A 22133-nucleotide genomic window follows, 5' to 3' on the forward strand; every position below is an offset into this window, starting at 1 on the left:
AGGGGGGGGGGGTATGCTGCAAAATCAAGTGATTTGATATATGGCGGTGTAAGTTTGAAGCTGTTTGCCAAAGGGAAAATTTTGTTTTTCACATGCTGAGAGAGATTAGAGAGATCTATATCACATATGAATGAGATTTTTGTGCAGCATAGAGGATTGAAAGTGATTTTCTATCAACACAGAGAGCAATGTACCTGCAGACAGTACTTGACGCAACCTTGAATGCCTCAATGCTGGACCTTAAACATCAAGTCTCACGTACCTTAAATGAGACTATAACAGAGAAATTATAGTTTTTGTATCATTGTTACCAAAACAGGTGAGTGACTGGTTTTCTGGTTATCATACCTACTAGCAACATTATTGGAGTACAATATCGCATGGAGAACCAAAGCAGCACTGAAGTATGAAGCTGTTTTATCTTTATTGGTTACAAGAGCATATTATTGTAATGTCTTGTGGTTAACAAGAGCTATGTAGTTGCTGAAAGACTGAGTACATTTACTGCAAGTGATCCGATTTATAATGACCACCTTGAATTAGTTAACTTAATGGTATAGACACTAAACAATAATAACAACAACAACAATAATAGTAATAATAAACACAGCCATGTATGGATTGAACTGAATTTCTTTGCTTCAATTTGGCTGTTCTCAGAATAATCCAACTCAGTTACCATTATCTTTCCTAATGGTTATACTGTCATTAGGGGCTCTCCTTCCTAATATCACAAATTCATTTTTATATTATTATTTCGTATCACAATTCTCTGAGAGAGGTTATTCAGGTGTGCTCTGAATACGTATGTATTTGTATTTGTTTGTATATCACCTTTTCCAAGTCAAGAGATTAGGGACCATCCTGGCATTTGCCTAAATGAGCATGGAAACCCACCTATGCCCCTCACTCAAGTTAGTCCATGTACAAGAACAACGGTCATTAATTCTCAGTACAGGTTCGATCTGGGTCTCACTCAACACGTGCGTGAAGTTATACAAGCATATGTAAAATGTACACATGCACTACAGTAAGTGTAAAGTTGTTTTTAAAGTAAAACATATCAAAATGCATTTTCATTGAATATTTAATATAAAGACATCAATTTTTTTTACACAGACAGCATTTATTATTTAGTTTAACAAAAACAGTCTTACTACATTAAAAACTGCTTTTGAAACTACATTTTATCAGCGTCAATTCCACAAATTTTATATACCAATAATAACTAATTTTCTACTTTCATTGCATGCTTGAATCTAAGGTAATACAGTTTGTTTTCATTCCATCTAGTGATGATGAGCATAAAAATTCAGTTTTTCCTGGAGTGTTAAAAAGAGGACATGTTACCACTTACATCAACAGTGATAGCTGTAACACTGTAAAGTTGTTTTTAAAGTGAAGCACATCAAAATTAATCTTAGATGAATATTTAATCTAACAAGGACATCAATTTTTCACCGAGATCACAAAAAGAGCATTTATTACCTTCTTTAATAAAAAGCAGTGTCACTACATTACAAACTGCTTTGAAAACTACTTGATTTCTGTGTGTATTCCATATATTTTATATATGAGTAATAGCTAATTTTCTACTTTCATTGCACACTGGATTCTAGGTTATACAGTTTCTATGTTCTCATTCCAACTAGTGATCATTACCAAAAAATGTACAGTTTTTTATGGAGTGTTGAAAGAGGACAAGTTATCACTTACATCAACAGTGACAGCTATCAATTTTTGGTGTCACACCCATGAGATCTTAATGATCATGGCAGATAGTCAAAGCTACAACTTCAAGTCCAAACGTAATTTGTACTAGTGCACATCTTTTTGTGATTCAAAGTTTGTCTTTGAATTAGTTTATCAGTCCCATCACATATAGTGAAATATTTGAAACAGAAGAACGTACAAGCACCATACTTCAAGTACTGCAAGTTGTAAACCATACATAATTAATAAAAATGTGTTATGTACAACATAATAAAATAAAGAGAGGTTCACAATCTTAACGAATTTTTACTTGTACTGCATTATAAAATGAAAGGAAAGTGCACCAAGGGAATGGAAGTTATTACAACCGGAAGTGTACTGTTGAGTGTGGTGTCGTACCGTTCAGTAATTGTCAGTCTGAAATTTCTTCTTTTACACTAAGACTGGCTGCATCAATTTCTGTCTTCATCTCCTGGCCTTCATCCTTTATAAGGTTTTCTTGGTTATGAAGATCTAGATCAGCATAAGAGATTTTTTTGGCTACTTTTGTTTTACCATTATGAATACCAGTTCCTTCCCTCTTCCGATCCTTCTTCTTGACCCTCATTTCTTCCATCAATGCAGCATATGCATCTTTATCATAAGCAGCATCAATACCAGATCTTCTCCGAATTCGTTCTTCTATTTCTTGTCTGGTAGGAAGTACTGGAGAGCTCTTTTCAAGCTCCTTCATCATGGCACTGAAAGCAGTTTGGAGCACAATTTGTAGTGAAGGTTGATCACCATTATCTCCAATTCTCTTTACTTTAACTCTTCTCTTTAGTGCTTTTCTGTTGTTTGGAAGGTCCAGCAATCCATCGTCATCTTTCACTGCTTCCTCATTTTCATTTTCTACAATTTCATATTCAATTTCCTCCTCCAGCAATTCTCTTCGAACAGGAGCTTCTATTGCATAGACATCAGGATTTATTGTTATACTTTTTGTACAATCAAACACCTTGAAAATGCCCACAAGACGATCAGCAAGTTCAAACATATTTGATCTTAAAGAAATAACTATGAATTGTGAATTCTTGGTGCGGTTCTGTAAACAAAAATGGAAAAAGAGTTATAATGACTTGTCAACTTTGAAATGAAGCAGGTTCCATAATAAAAATTTTGAGTATAATAAATCAAATGAAAAGTAACACAAAATCAAAGCACACCGATTTTCATTAAGTACAATCTACAAATAAAACCGGAAAGGAACAGCTTATGTATCTCCGATATCTGCTTAAACATTTCTGGACCACATTCGTAATTTTAAAGTATCTTATTTTATAAAATATTGCAAGAACTCTCATTGGAAACCTTTCTTTTGAGACAGACTCAAAACGTTTCAATTAACTTACGTCTCCAGATGTACTTCACTACCTGTGCAAAGCAAAAAGAAGTTCACATTATTGTAGTTCATTAACAGGTTGTCACAACAATGATTACCTAACTTATTCCACACCTTTCACTATAAAGTCTGCATTTAATCCCAAGTTCATACCACTTTGTTAGCTGGCTACAATGTTTAAGTTGATCATTGTGTGTTCTTGTGTTCTGTGTGAATTCACATTCAATTTTTCCTAAAATATTTTCAAACAATTTTGATATAATACTATTCACAGCAAACATTTGCTTCAAGCAAACATAAAATACTTTCAATTTTCCATCTGTGACATCAAGTCGCACAGCTTTTCTTGCATCTTTATTATCAGTACCTCCTGCACATAGTTTTATCTGGTTAGATTCCATTCATTCCCTGTAAATAGAATGGATTCTAGGAAATGCAGCACTGGCATTATAAGTTCTTTGGAAAGCAAGAGGGTTGACCGACATTCAGAAAGACTACACATACCTTCATGTTTTTGTGCCATGTCTAAAGGTACTTCAGTTGCCTTGTAAATCTAGTTTATAGTTTCAAGTTTTATTTCATATTTAATTCATTTGACAAGACACACGAAAGTATTAAGGTGACAACAAAGAGTATGGTGGGGACAACAGTTAATAGGCACATTTTCGAGATGGTGATACCACATCTTTTCCTACCTATTGTTCCCACACAATTCAGAGACGCTTTTGGTGGTGGTGAGCCCACATCTGTGACCACCATGATGTCAACATTCATATTAGTTGCCACCAGCAAGAAGGCAATATGGGGAGACCTGCTTCACTTGATGGCAGTGCCACTGCTGGACGGGTGTTCCCAGGAGCACACTGCCAGTGCGGTCCCACTCTCTTGTGAAGCTGTCCACAGTGAAGGTTCCATTCACAGATTTGAGCAGTTACTTGTTACTGTAGGACGAACATTGAATGTTATCTGACTCAACCTGGACATGTGTTCTTAGTTAATGTTCTCTTATGCTTGTGTAAGCCCAGTGCTCAGCTCACCGTCATTGTATAATTGCGTGTTGGTGCTGTCAAGAAAAACTTTTAGATAATACAGTATTCCTAGAGTATGATGGATTCGGCACTTGTTCAGTTGTTACAGCAGCAGCAGCAGCAGCAGCTTACTCGACAACAGCAGCACATAGATTTGCTCTGTCAGTTGGTTAGGAATTCACAAAGAGCCACAGACCTACACACCTCCCTTTCACAAGTTTAAGTGCTGCCCCAGCTTTTCCATCATTGCAGGAAGCAAAGTTAGACTGGTAAGCTTATGCGTGTCATTTGCAGCAACATTTCGCAGTGTTTCTGGCAGAGGATCCGTCTTTGCAAAAGTCTTTCTTCTTGTCTTGGATTGAGGCCAAAACATTTCATTTGCTTTGAAAACTTGCTCCACTGAATGACCCAGTGTCAGCTGCTAAGTGCATATATCTTAAGCTAACCCACATCATTGCTGCCCATATGGAGTTTCACCAGTGACAAAAGAAACTGGGCCAGTCCCATTGGGCTCGGGTGGCCAACCTCCACAGTTTAAGTTGGGGGTACAAATTTATTTTTGCTTATCATAACCATTCCTATGCAGACACTCCGATATGTAATGCCATCATAAGTTCTGCTCTGAACACTAGCATTTGACGTGTCTTGTCAGCAACAGAACAGTTCGAGGACACAGTGGACATCACATCAGTATGTGCGTTTCTGCTGCAAAAGCGTCATTCACAGGCACTCTCATCAAGCTCATAGGGTTCATGCTGTTCACTGTCTGATGGTACCCCATTCGACACAGGTTCCCCTTCTGACCTGACCGTTTCCGTGCGCACGCCCATAACTGCTGCCCACATCCGCAGGTACAGTGCACGGGTTGTCAAACAAGGCCACCTGACAGCTGATTGCTGTAGCAATCCGCACGGCTAGTCCTCAGTCGCAGTTGTTGAGTTTGATAAGTCTGTACTGCTACACCAATGCACAGAAAGGAGCACAAATGTCCCCAACCATTCCATTTCCAGATCGATACCAACGCCAGTGTGTTATTGAATCTTGAAACTTATCAACACTTACGTAGCCCCGCTTTTTCCTTAATAGATCATCATTCATTTGGTTATGGTGAGCCGCCCCATTCCATTTTGTGGCCGGTTCATGACCAACGTTGCGTATCAGCACGTCACAAGGGTAACCACATTTTTGGCAATCGACAGTGCGATGTCTGAAAACATTTCTGGTCTCTAAACATTCATGGTTTATGGACTTATCACTCAGGATTCTGTGAATCTTTTCATTAACTTCATTCCGTCCAGGCGTCTGAAAGGCTCTGCCACAACTCTGGGCCATGTTTTTGCTTGGAATGAGTGCTGCAATGGACTACGAGTTTCTCATCACCCTTAAACCTATAGCCATTCCAGTGTTTTCATGCTTGGCCTCGTTCTTGCCATAGAACAAGATGCCAAGGACAAATTAGACAGGCTCCAAAACCTGGCCATCATTGAACCAGGTCATTCTAGGCAGTGGGCTACACCTCTGGCGGTTATACATAAGCCTACATGGGCACTTCAATTGTGCAGGGATTTTAGGTACATCATTAACACCAATTTATAGTTGATAGCTACAGCAATCCATGCACCAACGAAATTCTCATGAAGCTAAGGCAGTGCGTTTTCTGAAGTTTACTTGGTAGCTTTGTTTCAATTCTGCCTCTAAATGAATTATGGTCGTTAACACTCCCTTCACATTATAATGATGCATGTGCCTGCCTTTCCAGCACCCTGAAGACACAGATTTTTAGAAAAGCTCACACAGGATGTCCCATGTTCAGCAAACTACCTTGATGACGTCATTGTCACTGGTTCCTCAGAGCAGGAACCTCTCGCTAACCTTTGTATCCTGTTCACTGAACTGCAACAGGATTTGCAAAAGTCAAAATTTTTTTGCACAGAAATTAAATATCTGGTCCACATTCTTCGAAGGGCAGAGTCAAACCTATAGAAGAGCATGTGGCACAGATTGTCAAAATATCTCCACTATGCAACTTGAAAGAACTCCAGTTATTCAAAATTTCTCTCCAATACAGAACACTTGTGTACAATGGATATTCCTTTCGTTCAGTCAGCGGACTGCAACAGAGCCTTCACCTGCACCAAATTGCCATGCCTCAATACTTTTACACCAGATGAAGGGCTTTTGGCTCGCAAAAATGCTGATGGTTCTGAACAGTCTATTGTGTGCGCCAACAAGATGACAACCAAACAATGCAATTATTCTCAAATTGAACAAGACGATCTGGCCATTGTGTACACATTGTGAAAGTTCCAAGTCTTCCTCTGTGGCCATAAATTCCATCTCATCACAGACTGTAAGCCACCTGTGGCTCTTTTTGGCCCTCATTCACACCTTCCCGACAGGACTGCGCAACGACTCTAGCACTGGGCTTTGTTTGCGAGTGCGTATCAGTATAAGAGTCACTACAGATTGAAAGCACAGTATGAAAATGCAGCAACATTACTGCACATTCCCACAGGACCTGACAAATATGAGGTTTCCTGTTTTCAGATTGATGGCTGTTTGCAGAAAATGATGAATTGACTTCCGGTAACCACCTAATGCACAGCCCATGCCACCTGTCAGAATCCTGTGCTCCATCATGTGGTCCAGCTTGTGTGCGATAGTTGGGCACGTGTCCTGTCTCCTCCATCACTGGCTGGCAGCTGCCAATGGCACACTTCTCCTTAGCACCGAATCAGATAACCCCAGTGTCACTGTTGTCCCTCCATTCCTGTGAGTTCACATACTTGCTCTCCTACACCATGGCCACTGGAGCACAACCCACATGAAAGTAACTGCACAGCGATTTGTCTACTGGCCTCGCACTGATTTGGAAATTGAGGTCGTTCATGACTGCCTATGTTGAGTCGACCAGCAGATGGCACCACCACAGACCTTCCACTGCCCATGCCTAGTTATCCGTGAGACCACATTGGAGGAGATTAGTGTTTAATGTCCCATTGACTACGGGGTCAATGGAGACTGAGCATACACTTGGATTAGGGAAGGATGTGGAAGGGAATGAGCCATGCAATTTCAAAGGAACTGTCCAGGCATTTGCCTTAAGTGATTTATGGAAATCTTGGGAAACCTAGGCTGGATGCAATTTTGAACCATTGTCCTTCCAAATGCAAGTCCAGTGTGCTAACCACTGTGCTACCTCACACACACACACACACACACACACACACACACACACACACACACACACACAAACCTACCTCTGAGGAAGTAATCATCAAAAACCTAACCAAGTTCTCCATATTTTTTACATAAATTTCAACGACTCTGCACCTTTACTAATGAGTTGCTACATTTACTCTTTCATTATGTACTAAATATCTGCCCTATTTCAACTCCTATGATAAAAAGGTATTTCCTGTAAGACTGTTTTAGATAATCTGCCAAAACCTATCATTATTGAATATTCCAAAGCTATTCATGATATTTTCAACTCGTAGAAATTATAGTGTGTTTTAATGTTCATTGTAATGAAATACAAATTTTTACTCAACACACATTCGAAGAATATATTGCCTTAAGATTTTTAATGGAAACATTTGTATATTTCTAAACTCTGATGAAATAGTAAGCAAATTTGCCTCTACTGAATGATGATAAAATAATCTATTCCTGCATGCATTGAACACGCACAATATACTATCATACCATGAAGAGCATTGCACCTACATTGTGGAACAGATATAGATAATGCATAAATGTGCATTACATCTTTTAATATTTTAATTGCCATCAGTACTTCATGTGTAACTCAAAACCACCTCATCTCACTGCTGGTTTCCAAAAACCTATTACATCTGCATTATGCAAATGCAATTCTAGAAGTAAATGAAAACAAATTCCATCTGTTAATACCATGTTTTTAAAAAACAAACTTAGTTGACAAAATGCTTGACCAATGAAAAAGAAAGTGTTTCTGGATTAACTAGGGGCTGAACTTTTTTTTGTTTTTTAAGTGCATTATGGATGAAATAATGAAAATTTTCATGATTGAAACTATCTGTTTCGATATATCATCTACAATATATTTCATATGGTAAGTGTCTTCACAATAGATTAACAACAACAAATGCAAGCTTACCTTAATGTAATTACCCACAATTGACACATTTTTGAAGTCCAATGCTGCATCAATTTCATCCATAACAAACAATGGAGAAGGTTTGTAAAAGTGCAGAGCAAATATCAGTGCAAGTGATGACAGTGTTTTCTCACCACCTGATAAATTTGATATGTTCTTCCATGACTTCTGTGGTGGCCGAACACTATGATAAAGATAAATAACTGTCAAAACTTTGAATACATTTCTTGTGTAGTGTGTTGAGTTTTATTCTCACTAAATTCTTCCCAGTTGCAAATATCGACATCTAGCAGCTTTTTATACATTGTACTGCAAACTGGGAAAGAAGTACGCAGTAAGTAAGAACAAAAATATTTAAGCATCTACTAGAAACTGGGTAACAACACAAGGTGGAAATTGACAGACCAAACACTGGGAACTATGAGAAAACTAGTGTAAATACTCCAACTTCACTAGTTCATTTGGAAGGAGCAGTGTAATTTCATTGTCTGTAGTCGATCATGAAACAGTTTTAACAATGTACAGCATTAAAAAGAAAAACAATTCTATCGCCAAATAATTTTGTATCTTCAACACACACACACACACACACACACACACACACACACACACACACACACAAACTTTCAAACAGTGACAATGTTGTCATCAATGTGTACGAAATCTTTCACTGGATGCTCCAACTGCAGCTTTTCCTGTGACGAAGCAAGTAAATTTTCTGTGTTATCACCCTTACTCAGATCTGGTATGTCAGATTCATTTCCTTGGTATGCTTGAATGAATCCAGCTATCTGAAAGTAGTTTGAGATGGACACCTTCACCTCTGTCTATATCCTGGCAATATAGTTCAAAGCATCTAAAATTGACACTTGAAGGAAGGCTGGGCCTTTCCCAGCCTCCACAGTTAATTGCTTCTGCTCAACGGCTTTCTTGTGGTATGTTCTGGAAGCAGCATGGATAATACCCAAACCGAAGGGCTGTACTTTGCTTGCGCAGTTTGGTGAGACTGACTGCACATTATACTTATATTTTTCGAATGTGCAGGGCAACGGTCCACCAACAAGACAATTTGTTCCTATTCTCGCACCAAGGCAAACAAATCTGCTTTTCAAATAATTCTCATGTCATCCACACTTTTTTTGCACTGTTGTTCGTAGGCAATGTTTTTACATTTTTATGACAATGTGCTTTTTACTCAGCAGCCAAAAATAGTAATTTTTTCAGAGTTGTCAGCATTTGTACCTAGTTTTACTGTAAGGCAAACTTTACTTTGTTTCCCTCCATGGCAATTTTCACCTCTATAGATGAAGTGTTTAATTTGGAAGGATGCTTAAAAGGAAACTAGTTTCTTCTATGTTGAAAATGTCCTTCCGTTTAAACTGCTTTAGAAGTTTTGTAATCTACCACTCCACCATTCAATAACAGATTTTATGTTTACACTGTATCCTTATCACATACAGTTTTGTACACTACATTACACTGTTTCTTGAACCTATCCACTCGTAAAATGTGGAGAAGTCCTCTGTTTGAAGCATATTTATGAACTTCAATACCTTTTTGAATATTGTGCTGTTCACAGGGATGACTGAAGTGCGTTCTGCCTGAAACCGGTTCTTTGTAATTTCTTCGATCATCGCGTTATTTAGAGTGACGAGCAATTTCACCTTTTTAAATTGGCAAACTTACTTTCATTTTCCAAAACACAGTCTCTGTTTCAGTACAGCGGTTGATGGGAATAGCAGCATCAATTGATATAGCATCACCCTGGTCTGTAGTGCCAGCTTTGCTAGCACACCCAACGTAGTCAACTTTAGCTAGTAGATGACACTGTGTTCACTGCATACACAAATGATGAACAAAGCTATATAATTAGTTACAAATACTGTGCATAGGATCAACACAAGGTGAAGTTATCACTGAAACAATATGACTATTATGATGTCGACATACTACTATTTTGTATAGCACATAGTACTGAAAACAGTTTGGCAGTGACAAGACAAATGAATGTTTGTCTGAAGGCACACCACCTTCAGGCTTCTATTGAAACAGTTACTCCTGTCAGCCACCAAGCCAAGTCCACCTTCAGGCTTCTATTGAAACAGTTACTCCTGTCAGCCACCAAGCCAAGTAGAGCTTGGCAGCAGCAGAAGATAAAGCAGTAGTGTCACAAATTGTTTTGACTTATCAGTTCTAATTCTGCACCCAGCACTAAAGAAAGTTAACAGTGTAACTTAAAAGTCAACATCATGTCAGTGTCATTTTATGTTTTTCCCCACAAATGTCTCATGAAGCATAAATAATATAAAAGTTAAAAATATGTTAATGCAAAAAGGGTGTAAATTAACATTGTGAGCATAGGAAATTTGACAAAAGTATTAAAGTTGTGAACAGCAGGAAAACAATTCCTGGAAAGTAAAAGCAGGGTTGTATTGTATTGGCATTCTAAAGTGAACAAAACTGCGTACTTTAATATCGAACTTTGCACTGTTAAATGAAGTCTTCTGTGGACAGTAGCACATACAGGGAAATTTGTTAAAATAGTAACACCTGGTACTACTACACCACACAGCAACTGATTTTGTTTTTATTTTTTATATTTACGGTACGTGAAGTTGAGAACTTAAATATCAATCCCCCACACCAGTTCGCAGCAACTCTAAAAAGTTTTTGAGAAAATGTCTTTGCAGTTGTCCAATCATCTGTAATATGCTGAACTAAGGTCTTTTTCTTTCAATAAAGAAATTGGCTCGGTGATAGTGCACTTGCCTCCAACAAAAAGAGGGGGAGGGGGGACAGGGGGGAGGGAAGAGCCATGACTTGGGTTCGATTCCCAATTGATTCAAATTTTTGAACGTCTGTAAGTATTTCTGTTAAGTGTAAAACACACAAAGATTGGAAAAAAGTTAATTTGAGATTTTTTTATTTAAACATCTTCCATAAAAGATCAGTAATTAAGAATTCATATTTGCAATGGAAACAACTTTCGTTTTCAATATGTAATAAGAAGTAAGAAGACAGCCATTTTTATAAAAATGACAGGAGCGTTAATTAGCATATATTTGGTGAATTTTATATTCAATTGAAGTAGGTACTAGAACTGAATGGAAAACAGAAGAAGAATGGAACAAGACTTGAGCCACCTATTATTTTCCCCATCTTCGTGTAGTTTACACTTCACGGAACTGCTTGCAGAACATGCACTTTCATTAACAATATGAATCTGTCAGAAATTGAACCCAGCACCCACATGACAGCCCGGCACACTAACACAGAATCATGCTGCTTCCCAAAAAAAATCAACATTACTCGAGAATTTTTGAGAACTACATTTAACAGCTTTGGCAGATAACACTGGGAGGGGGGGGGGGGGGGGGTCAAGTAAAACTAATGTGAGAATGAAAAATTTTCCTTGGCTCTAGTTTCTGTGATACACATTAGGTGGATACATTCCATATTAACAGATTAAGAGAAAAAGACACAGTTCAATTACATGTGCTAACAACATTGAAAGTATATTTGAATTTTTTAAAATGGTAGTTATACTTTAAGAGTTCTAAATTGCTGGAAGAATACCTCACAGATGGTTGGGTCTAAAGAGAACCATGTGGTAGCTGCATGAAATTGTATTTTAGCTTGCTTCTTGTAACAGAGTTCCAGAACATCCCTACACAAAAACCTACATTAATCCACAAACATTGCTTCATTACAATGGCCCTGGTATCTTTGTTCCATAACAGAAATATCCTGATGGAATCTTTCTCCATGTTCATCACTGACAGCTCCACAACTAGGAAGGGAAAAGTCTAGGTGGGAGTGGAGAAAATGGATTTTAAGGTACATGTTGAATCCAAGGTTATGGTATTTTCGCAAGACCACTCTCACCAAGTGAGTATATTTATGATCTCTCGCTGCCTAAAAATCCACGAACAACTCCCTTTAAGGCTTCCCAAGCTTCCTTATCTTTCCCCTCCAAAACGTGGTCAAATACAGGATCCTTTATAGGTTCTCAAACTTCGGGCTCAATGAAAATACCTTCCTTTAGCTTTTGTATCACTTAATTTCAGAAATTTCTCTTATGTTCTTAAATGCCTGTCCTTGGCTTGTAATCCTTGACAAAATTTTTCATCCAACTCAGCTTGATATGCAGGGGTGGAAGAATAACATCTTTTGAGTCCATGGGAGGCTTGGGTATGAAATTTTTCTCACTAGGATTAAGATTTCTCGCAGGCTAGTCTGCTTTAACATAATACGATTTCCTATCCCTACTGTCCCACATACATAAGAAGTGGCAATGTTTTGTGTACCCCAGTTGCATTCCTAAAGTATGGCAATGCTTTTAAGTCACCACAGATTTTCCACTTGTGTTCACGATTTTGATTTAGGCTAGAAGCGCTGTCATATTTGCACATGTTTCCTTCATGTGAACTGCATGACCAACAGGAATAGAAGAAAGATGGCTGCCACTGTGAAGTAACACAGCTTTCAAACTAAGCTTGAAGGAGTCTATGAATAAGCCCCATTCAGTTGGATCTTGGTTCAAGTTCAGAGATTTCATCAAGCCATTAATATCGCATCAAGTAAGATTGTTTTTCTTCTCCAAAAAGGGAAGCAGTTCCATTTGACTTTTCTGTACTGTGAGACTGTGACATAACATTCAAGAAAATTCGATTGCTGTAGGTGAGACCCAAGAATTTCTACCTTCTCCTTTGACAGCTCAGGGTCTCTAATGAGATCACTCAATTCCACTTGACTCAGTCTGTGTGTTTTATCATCATTTCCCTCAAAATCAGGGTCACAGGATGTGGAAGGCTTGCTTGGTTCTGGTTCTTCTTCTCATTGTTACACACTGTCTTTATTTCCTACTTCAAGCACACTATTTTCAGGTGGAGTAGAAACTGGTAAACTTCCCAAATGCAGAACAGGTCAATTAGCAGATCAAAGACTCTGGTACTGAACAGTTCTTTTCTTCATAGACAATCCTGCCTTTATAGGTGGAGTCAAACAGAAGAAGCAGTCATCTGTATGGTTTGTAGGCTCAAACCAAACCACAGGCACAGCAAAAGCCATAGATCATTTCTTATTTTTCAGCCATTCTTGCAGTGTAACTGAACATGCGTTGCAACATATATGTGGAACCCAAGACTTATCCTGGTGCCCTACTTTCATACTGAAATAATGCTGATAGGCAGTTTTCACAAGAGGCATCAGATTGTGTTTCTGTGACGAAAATGTTATTTCACCAAGAATGTAACATAAATTATTCATCTTATTTAAACATTGTTGTGGCATTTTTATGAATTTTACACTACAAAAGTACTCTAAAACTAGAAATTCTGCTTCAGTTACAGCAGAAACTATATGAAACTCAGTCAGAGCAACAGTATCTATGTTTATGACTTACAAACAGCTTAAGAGCATTTGTGTTTTGTTATTGGACAGATGTGCCAACTCCAAAAACAAAATTTCCCCCAAACTCAAAATGTTGACTATAAAAATGAAATGTCATTATCTCCAAAGCAGTACCTAATTTGTCATTTTTATCGCGAGTTTTTAATTCAGCAGATGGAAATACATACAAATTAATTATTTGTGAGAGATTACAAAAGTCCAATTGGGTGCGGTCTCTTCATTATTTTAACAGAAAATAACATAGCCCCCATTTCACAACCTAAACACAGTTTATTTGGGAACCATGTACACTTGGCAATACTTTTATTATAGAAGCAACTAGAGTAATGGAAAATGTTGGTGGAATATAAATAATGAAAGGAATAATGGTAACAACTCCAGGTATAGTTGGGACATTCAGTCACCAACAGCACAGCAGAATATTTAATATGATTGACCATTTACAAATGCACGATTACTGTTATACAAAAGGCAGTAACTTTTTATTTATGGAAGTATAAAAACCAATAAATTTATCTGCAGCTGCTACGCCATATCTGACATGTAAAACATAATCCCATTAGAAAAGTATATTGTTAGAAGTACAAAGTGCTTAACATACAAGCAGTTTAAGAAACCCTGTACCACAAATGTTACCTGAAAACTATTCCTTCTGTGAAGGGATCCATTGAATCAACAAGCTCAAATTCAGCATCCCCACCAAGGGTTATCATCTGATACAGTTCCTTCAGTTTCCTGGTTATGATAGTGTATCCAGTCATAAATTCCAGAATGCGTTGTTTTCTTGCTTCATCATAGAGAAAAAGAGCTTTTTCTTGTAACAGCCTAACCTCATCAAGCTCTGCAAAACGTTCCAGGAACAGCCTCTCCTGGACAGTTAATTTCATTGCAACAGTGTTAACATTTGTTCAGTCATCACACAAATGAGCATATAAGCTGAAAAATCTTAACTATTTAACGAAAGGGCATGAATACCGCTTCTAAGCAATGGTTATGTACAAACACACACTATTCAACGCAACTTATCCTCACCTTTGCCATGTACTCCTCTAATATTGCAAAATCGGGTTTCTCTTGTGGTAGTGTACCTTCCAATACAGCAAGCTTATACTGCAGTTGGCTTACATCGAGTTGGTCAATTTGCTCATCTGTCAAAGTAGGAAGCTGAAGGTTTACTGTTTCACCAGGAATTGGGTTCATTTTTAAGGACTTCATCTGAAAATAACAAAGGCAATGTATAAAAACACTTTCCATATTTTCTGACACTGTAAATGTGTTTTGTCAAACCAGCATGCCAATGGACATTACTGCATATAAGAGTTAATGCAATATGAGTGAGCAGTATACAAATGTGAGAGACCTTAACTTTTCCCGGCGAATTGAATGTTCAAGTAACTTACAGGTTTGCTGCCGGGTGACGTTGTCGACCACTGCCGATATTTCGACAGGAGCACACCCTGCCATTCTCAAAGGCACAAATGCAGGGAGGAAGAAATGTGCAAGTAAATTTAGTACCTCGGTTCACAGAGGAGAAACAAGGAAGATACCCAACACAGAACAAGTGTCAACACAAACAAAGATAACAAACATCAGAAATATCGATGGTGACTATTAATCAACAGGTGAGGTAGCAGTAATTCTGTCCCTCTGTTTTTTGATGAGAGACAGAGCTGGATTCCAAGCAGCATTTAAACAAAATCCACCATCTCTGTTAATAAGGTTGCTTGATAGTTTGATTTCAACTGCTTCCTTGATAATACTATCCCAATAGCTGGACGTGCAAGCCAGAATCTCTGTGTTGTTGTATTCCATAGGATGACCGGTGTCAAGGCAATTTTCTGCAATAGCGGATTTGCTCGGCTGTTTTAAGCGTGTGTGACGCTTATGTTCAATACACCGGTTTTCCACAGTCCTGATTGTCTGACCAATATATGACATGCCACAACTGCAAGGAATACGATAGACACCAGCCTTACGCAAACCAAGATCATCTTTTACAGATGCCAACAGGGCCTTAATCTTAGAAGGTGGTCGAAAAACACATTTTGCATCATATTTCCGCGAAATACGGCCAATCCTGATGGAAATGCTTCCTGCGTAAGGCAAAAAGGCCGTAGACTTAGGTGCCACTTCGTTACTATTGTCACTCACCCGTTGCACAGAAGGCTGATAGCGCAACGCACGTTTGATCTGCCTCTCACTATAACCATTCTGACGAAAGGTGACTTCAAGATGTGATATCTCAGCTGCCAAACTTTCAGGGTATGAGATAACGTGGGCCCTGTGAACGAAGGTACAAAGTACTCCATCACGCTGAGCTGGATGGTGACAACTATCAGCTCGCAGACACAAGTCAGTGTGAGTGGGCTTTCTATAAACAGAATGTCGCAATGTACCACCAGTCTTCCTTTTGACCAACACATCACGGAAGGGAAGACATCCATTCTTTTCCACCTCCATAGTGAACTGAATATTCGGGTGGATTGAATTCAGGTGTCCCAAAAACCTATTTAAATTCTCACTACGGTGAGGCCAAACAACAAAAGTATCTTCTACATATCTGAAAAAACACGCAGGTTTCAAGGTCGCTGACTCCAATGCACGTTCCTCAAAGTTCTCCATAAACAAATTGGCCACAATAGGTGACAACGGGTTTCCCATTGCAACTCCATCAGTCTGTTCGTAGTACTGACCATTGAATAAAAAGTAAGTGGAAGTCAGCACACGTCGAAACAAATTTGTTAACTCTATACCAAACTTAATCTGAATTAGCTGTAATGAATCAGAGAGAGGACGCGAGTGGAAAGAGAAACTACATCAAAACTGACTAAAATATCAGTCACTCAAACGCAATCCCTGCAATCCACGTAAGAAATCTGCACAGTTTTTAATGTGGTGTTCACACCTACCTAGTAGTGGGCTCAACACACTATCAAGATGTTTGGCTACACGATATGTTGGAGCACCAATATTAGGAACAATAGGCCTGAACGAGACAGCCTCTTTATGGACCTTAGGGAGGCCATATAATCCAAGTGGTACAGCACAGTAAGAATTAAGACTCTTGATAGTCTCCTGTGACAAAGAACTTTTCTTCAGGAGGTTATTTGTCTTTCTCTGAACACTCTCAGTAGGGTCAGCACTGATTCTGTGATACGCCAAATCAGAAAGTAGACATTGCATCTTTTGAATGTAATCATGCTTGTTCAACAAAACAGTGGCATTACCCTTGCCCACAGGTAAAATAACAATATCAGGGTCCATTCTGAGTGAACATAAAGCAGTCACATCAGCTGCTGTAAAGTTACACTTGGGTGGACGGGCCCCAGTCAACACACAACAAGCTTCCCTCCTAACCTCTTCCGCAGCCTTGGAAGGTAGTTTATAGACAGCCTGTTCGATAGAACTAATAAAATCAACTGGCAAACTCTTAGGTGTCTGTGTGAAGTTCAAACCTTTCCCCAGCACAGACAAAGCTGAGTCGTCAAATGTTTTCCCAGTGAGATTGATCACAAAACATCGAGAATTAAAATTACAATTAGACACTGAGCCAAGGAAACGTTCAAATTTCGCCGAATGACAAGCAGTTACAGATTGAAATTCCCAGTCAGACTGTGACAAAGAGGCACCGTCCACCCAATCCCAAGAAAATGCAGAAACATTAGACGTCGTCATTAAATGAAGCTGAAATAATTCCTTAGAAACAAAATCTAATTGACGGCAAGTATAGAGGATTCTTTCACGAACAAGAGCTAAACCAGCACGTTGCTTGATGCGATTGGCGGCAGGAGAATTAATATGATGCACAACCTTAGCAAACGTTGGAACCACACTATGATTTTGACACTTCAACCTTACTCTACTGCTGCGAAGTTTATCCAACCTCCGCAAGCAACGATACATTTCCTCCCCATAGAGATAAACAATGTGATACTTTAACTTTTCCTGGTGAATTGAATGTTCAAATAACTTACGTGTCTGCTGCCAGGTGACGTCGTCAACCACTGTCGATATTTCGACAGGCACAAATGCAGGGAGGAAGAAATGTGAAAGGAAATTTAATACCTCGGTTCACAGAGGAGAAACAAGGAAGATACCACACACAGAACAAGTGTCAACACAAACAAAGACAACCAACATCAGAAATATCAATGGTGACTATTAATCAACAGGCAAGGTAGCACTAATTCTATCCCTCTGTTTTTTGATGAGAGAGAGAGCCAGATTCCAAGCAGCATTTAAACAAAATTCATCATCTCTCTTCTGTGCACCAGGTGAGTGACTATAGCAACGAAGTGGCACCTAAGTCTACGACCTTTTTGCCTTACGTAGGCACCAATTCCAACAGAATTGGCAGTATTTTGTGGAAATATGATGTGAAATGTGTTTTTCGACCACCTTCTAAGATTAAGGCCCTGTTGGCATCCGTGAAAGATGATCTTGGTTTGCGTAAGGCTGGTGTCTATCGTATTCCTTGCAGTTGTGGCATGTCATATATTGGTCAGACAATCAGGACTGTGGAAGACCGGTGTATTGAACATAAGCATCGCACACGCTTACAAGAGCCAAGTAAATCTGCCATTGCAGAAAATTGCCTTGACACCGGTCATCCTATGGAATACAACACGGAGATTCTGGCTTGCACGTCCAGCTATTGGGATAGTGTTATTAAGGAAGCAGTTGAAATCAAACTATCAAGCAACCTTATTAACAGAGATGGTGGATTTTGTTTAAATGCTGCTTGGAATCCGGCTCTCTCATCAAAAAACAGGGACAGAATTAGTGCTACCTCACCTGTTGATTAATAGTTACTATCGGTATTTCTGATATTGGTTATCATTGTTTGTGTTGACACTTGTTCTGTGTGTGGTACCTTCCTTGCTTCTCCTCTGTGAGCAAGGTATTAAATTTCCTTGCACATTTCTTCCTCCCTGCATTTGTGCCTTGAGAATGACGACGTCACCCGGCAGCAAACCCGGAAGTTATTTGAGTATATAAATGTAATTTTAATGAGGAAAAATCATGAAGGGAATAAAAAAACACACTTGTGATGTTTATATTATTACTATTATTCCATACCAATCAATAAAAATGATCAACCACAGAGTAAGTAATAGGGATAGGTGCATAGAATCAATAAATGGGCAGTATATAGAGAATGTTTGATATAGGCATGTAATAGCATCTCCATATAGAGTAGGAAGTATTTTAGTGTGCCAAAACATAGTACAAAAAGAACTGGGCTAAAAGCTTGTCGATATCATTTGTTGCAGCTAAGTGTTCAGAGCATTTCATTAATCACCAAAAGACACATAACCAATAAGCTGTTTACTATTGCAAACTGTTTCAGCAAGGACACCACTGATACAACAAATGGAATCTTTAATATCTTTTTTAGCTGAAATGAACACAGAGCAATAATACGAGTACAGTTTTTTAATGCTAATGACCTAATAGTTAGGTGTACAGCATAAACAATAAATTCACAGCTGCAGTGAAAGATTCACTCTGTATGGAAGATACCTTTTACTTTAAAATGATTACTTAGTATCAAATGAAGTACAGTTAAATCTTAATCCTTGTTTATGACTCATATGAGAATATTTCATGGAAAAAAAGAGGGTAAGGCATCTGTTCCCTGGAATAAAGGTAAGTTTTTTATAATGTGGTTTCCCGTGTTATTAGCATCACAAGGAAGTAATTTTGGAGTGAATCTGTTCATCACAATAAAAACTATGCTGACGCAATGCTCAAAAAGGAGTTTTAGTTTCTACATGATTGAAACTAGGGTATTTATTGTTTTAATTAATGTAGACAGAAAATATGACTTTTGCGGGAGCATTATGCCAAACTGGATATTTCAAGATGCAGTGTTGGACATTTATAAACCACAAAAAAGTGTCCAAAATTATTTTCACTAATTTAGCTCATTTTCACATATTGTTTTTCTAACATTTAGTTCTTACTTGGTTCAGATTATAAAGTAATTCATATTAATTCATTGCATAGCAAGATAGATAAATACTTGTCTAATGGCAGTCAGTTGTTGAATATTCAGACAAAACTGACTGAAGCCAGAAACAGAATATAACATTGCAAAAAAACACAAGAAATTAATCGCCCAGCTGTAATTCAACAATGAAGAACAATTTTTTCCCTAAAGATATGAGGGAATGAGAGGACTAATAGAAGTAACTTTTCCAATTATTAAGCTACAAACCAAAAATGTAAAACTAATTACCAACTTACTGTCTTTTTCATTCCAGGAAATTTGCCTTTATATTCTGCAATAGTTCTCTGTTTGACATCAATATCACCTTCGATTTCTTGTGCTTCTGCTCTTCTTTCAAACTCTGTCTTTTCTATGCTTGCAATCTCCATTTGTAAAGTTGAAATCTTTGTCTCTTTGTCTGAAATTTCCTCCTGAAAAAATGATAAGAAATACACACAAAATAGAGCTCTATCATGTTAGCTGCAGTACAACAATAAATACTAAAATGCCATGAAGATATTTCAGCACTTTATCATTACTGAAAATAAAGCTGAGTAAAGTATTCAAGGCAATATCATTACATGAAAATTTAATCAAAAACAATTTTCAGGCAACTACTGAATAATGCATAGATAATTCAGCACAGGATTATTTGCAAACAAGCAATTACTGGGATGCAAACCACTACTTGTGAAATATGATCACTACAGCTAAAGAATGTAGCTTGCACAATATTGAAGATGGGCATATGGCAACTGTTGGAATGTCAATGGCAAGGAAAAATCCTCAGCCTTGCAATGATGTCACAACACTCTGTAAAGTGAGGAGATTGCATCCCTTAACTTACATTCTGGAAGATCTGCTAACTACCAAGCTACATACTGTTGTAAGCTCTTCATTGGATTCAAAAATGTTCCAACCACATTATATTTAGATAATGACTGGTGTGGGTTTTGGAATGTCAAATATAGTAGGTACTCCACAAATTCAGAACTCAAATAACTCAGTTTCGAAACCATAAATTATTTTTGTAGGCAGATGAATTGTCCTAAAGAATTACAATTCATTTCCTTTACCATCCAGAGACCTTCCCTCTCCTGCAGAAATGTATAACACTAACGTGTCTGTCCAGTTTTAAACTCAACTGAAAAGGATTCAGGCAAACTGCAGTGGTATAGGTTCCCATGGTTAGCAGCATGACTTAATTTGTTGTCTGTCCACTACTCCCCTCCTTGTACCCATCCTATTCTCAGCCAAGCCAGTATCGTTGTTTCCCCTCCTGCCCTTCTGTAATACTGTGCTGAGCAGATGTGAAAAACAAACTGCAATATCTTCTAGGGTAAGGTCATATGCAGCACCATCAACTAATAGATAACTAGAAGACTGCAATCACAATTCAGTTAAATTCTCAAACTTCTGCTTGCACCACGTTCTAGTTATGTCTGATGGTACTACCTCCAAAAGGTGTCTTCCTTTTAGTCTCGTGATAACAATTATTATCAATTTGATTTCTGTTGTTTGTTAGACATTTAATTCTAGGTTAGTTTTCTTTCTTGTTTCACCTGAATGTCACTACCTTGTTCTAAACCTGATTAAGAGGTGGTAATGTTTTTACCTGCTATTCTAATATGTGAACAGTGAACAAATTTCTCATTTGCAACCCACCTGGTAAAACATTACAGTATGTCATAATCAAACCAAATACTGACTTGCGCTCAGATTGAAGTAACATTTCTTGAAGGGCAACATTTTCGTCTTTCAATGCTAACTTTGCTTAACAAGCCCCATAAATGTTTGAACGGTGTGAGAACTTTTATTTCATACTTATTTGAATATAAGTAGAGTTTGTAAGATAATAGCATTAAATTCTTGTGGTGGCTGTTCACAGTTTCTCATGCATCCCTTTCAGCAGCACTGTGTAAATCAAATGTCACGTGATTGTTCAAGCAAGGTCGATACATATCGAGCTCTTCAGTGTATCAAGATAATCAAACCTGTTTGAGCATGAGTATCATTTGCCCTACTCATCCTTCTGAATTTTTCAAAATAAATCTGCCTATGACATCACTAAGTCCAAGCCCTACCAGTAAATGTAAGACGATGCCTGTATCTATCTATTAAACAATGTTAACAATGTAAACATGATGACCTCAGCAGAAATAGTTTCATATGCTAATATAAGACAATCTCTTAGTTTTCGAATGATGACTTTGAGAAAAACCATCTTATAATCAAGTAAATACGATAGCTATTTTGCCATAGAAGCCCTTGAGTTAAGAGTTTTGGGAACTGAGTGTTAAATGAAAGTTAATTATTTTTCGTCATGGGGAAATTCCAATTTAATATAGCTCATCTTTGAATTTAGCAGTTTTTCAAATAGTCATACCAATAAAAGTAAACACTCTTGACACAGACTCCATCAAATCAGACACTTTTAAGGACCCTGCAGAAGCTGGCAAGCCTGGT

General features: G+C 38.0%; 1 protein-coding gene across 1 annotated transcript in view; it reads right to left on the reverse strand.

The window, feature by feature from the left end:
• Positions 1–1069: 1069 nt before the first annotated feature.
• LOC126471446 (structural maintenance of chromosomes protein 4-like) overlaps positions 1070–22133 on the reverse strand; it is a 252910-nt gene continuing 231846 nt past the window's right edge. Inside the window, exons 17-21 of the mRNA XM_050099628.1 lie at positions 19925–20098; positions 14708–14890; positions 14312–14544; positions 8264–8447; positions 1070–2797 (exon numbers count right to left, since the gene is read on the reverse strand). Of these exons, the coding sequence (XP_049955585.1) occupies positions 2126–2797; positions 8264–8447; positions 14312–14544; positions 14708–14890; positions 19925–20098 (1446 nt within the window). The 3' untranslated portion in view covers positions 1070–2125. The remainder of the gene's footprint in view (positions 2798–8263; positions 8448–14311; positions 14545–14707; positions 14891–19924; positions 20099–22133) is intronic.

The sequence above is a fragment of the Schistocerca serialis genome, chromosome 3, assembly GCF_023864345.2.
Source record: "Schistocerca serialis cubense isolate TAMUIC-IGC-003099 chromosome 3, iqSchSeri2.2, whole genome shotgun sequence".
NCBI lineage: Eukaryota > Metazoa > Arthropoda > Insecta > Orthoptera > Acrididae > Schistocerca > Schistocerca serialis.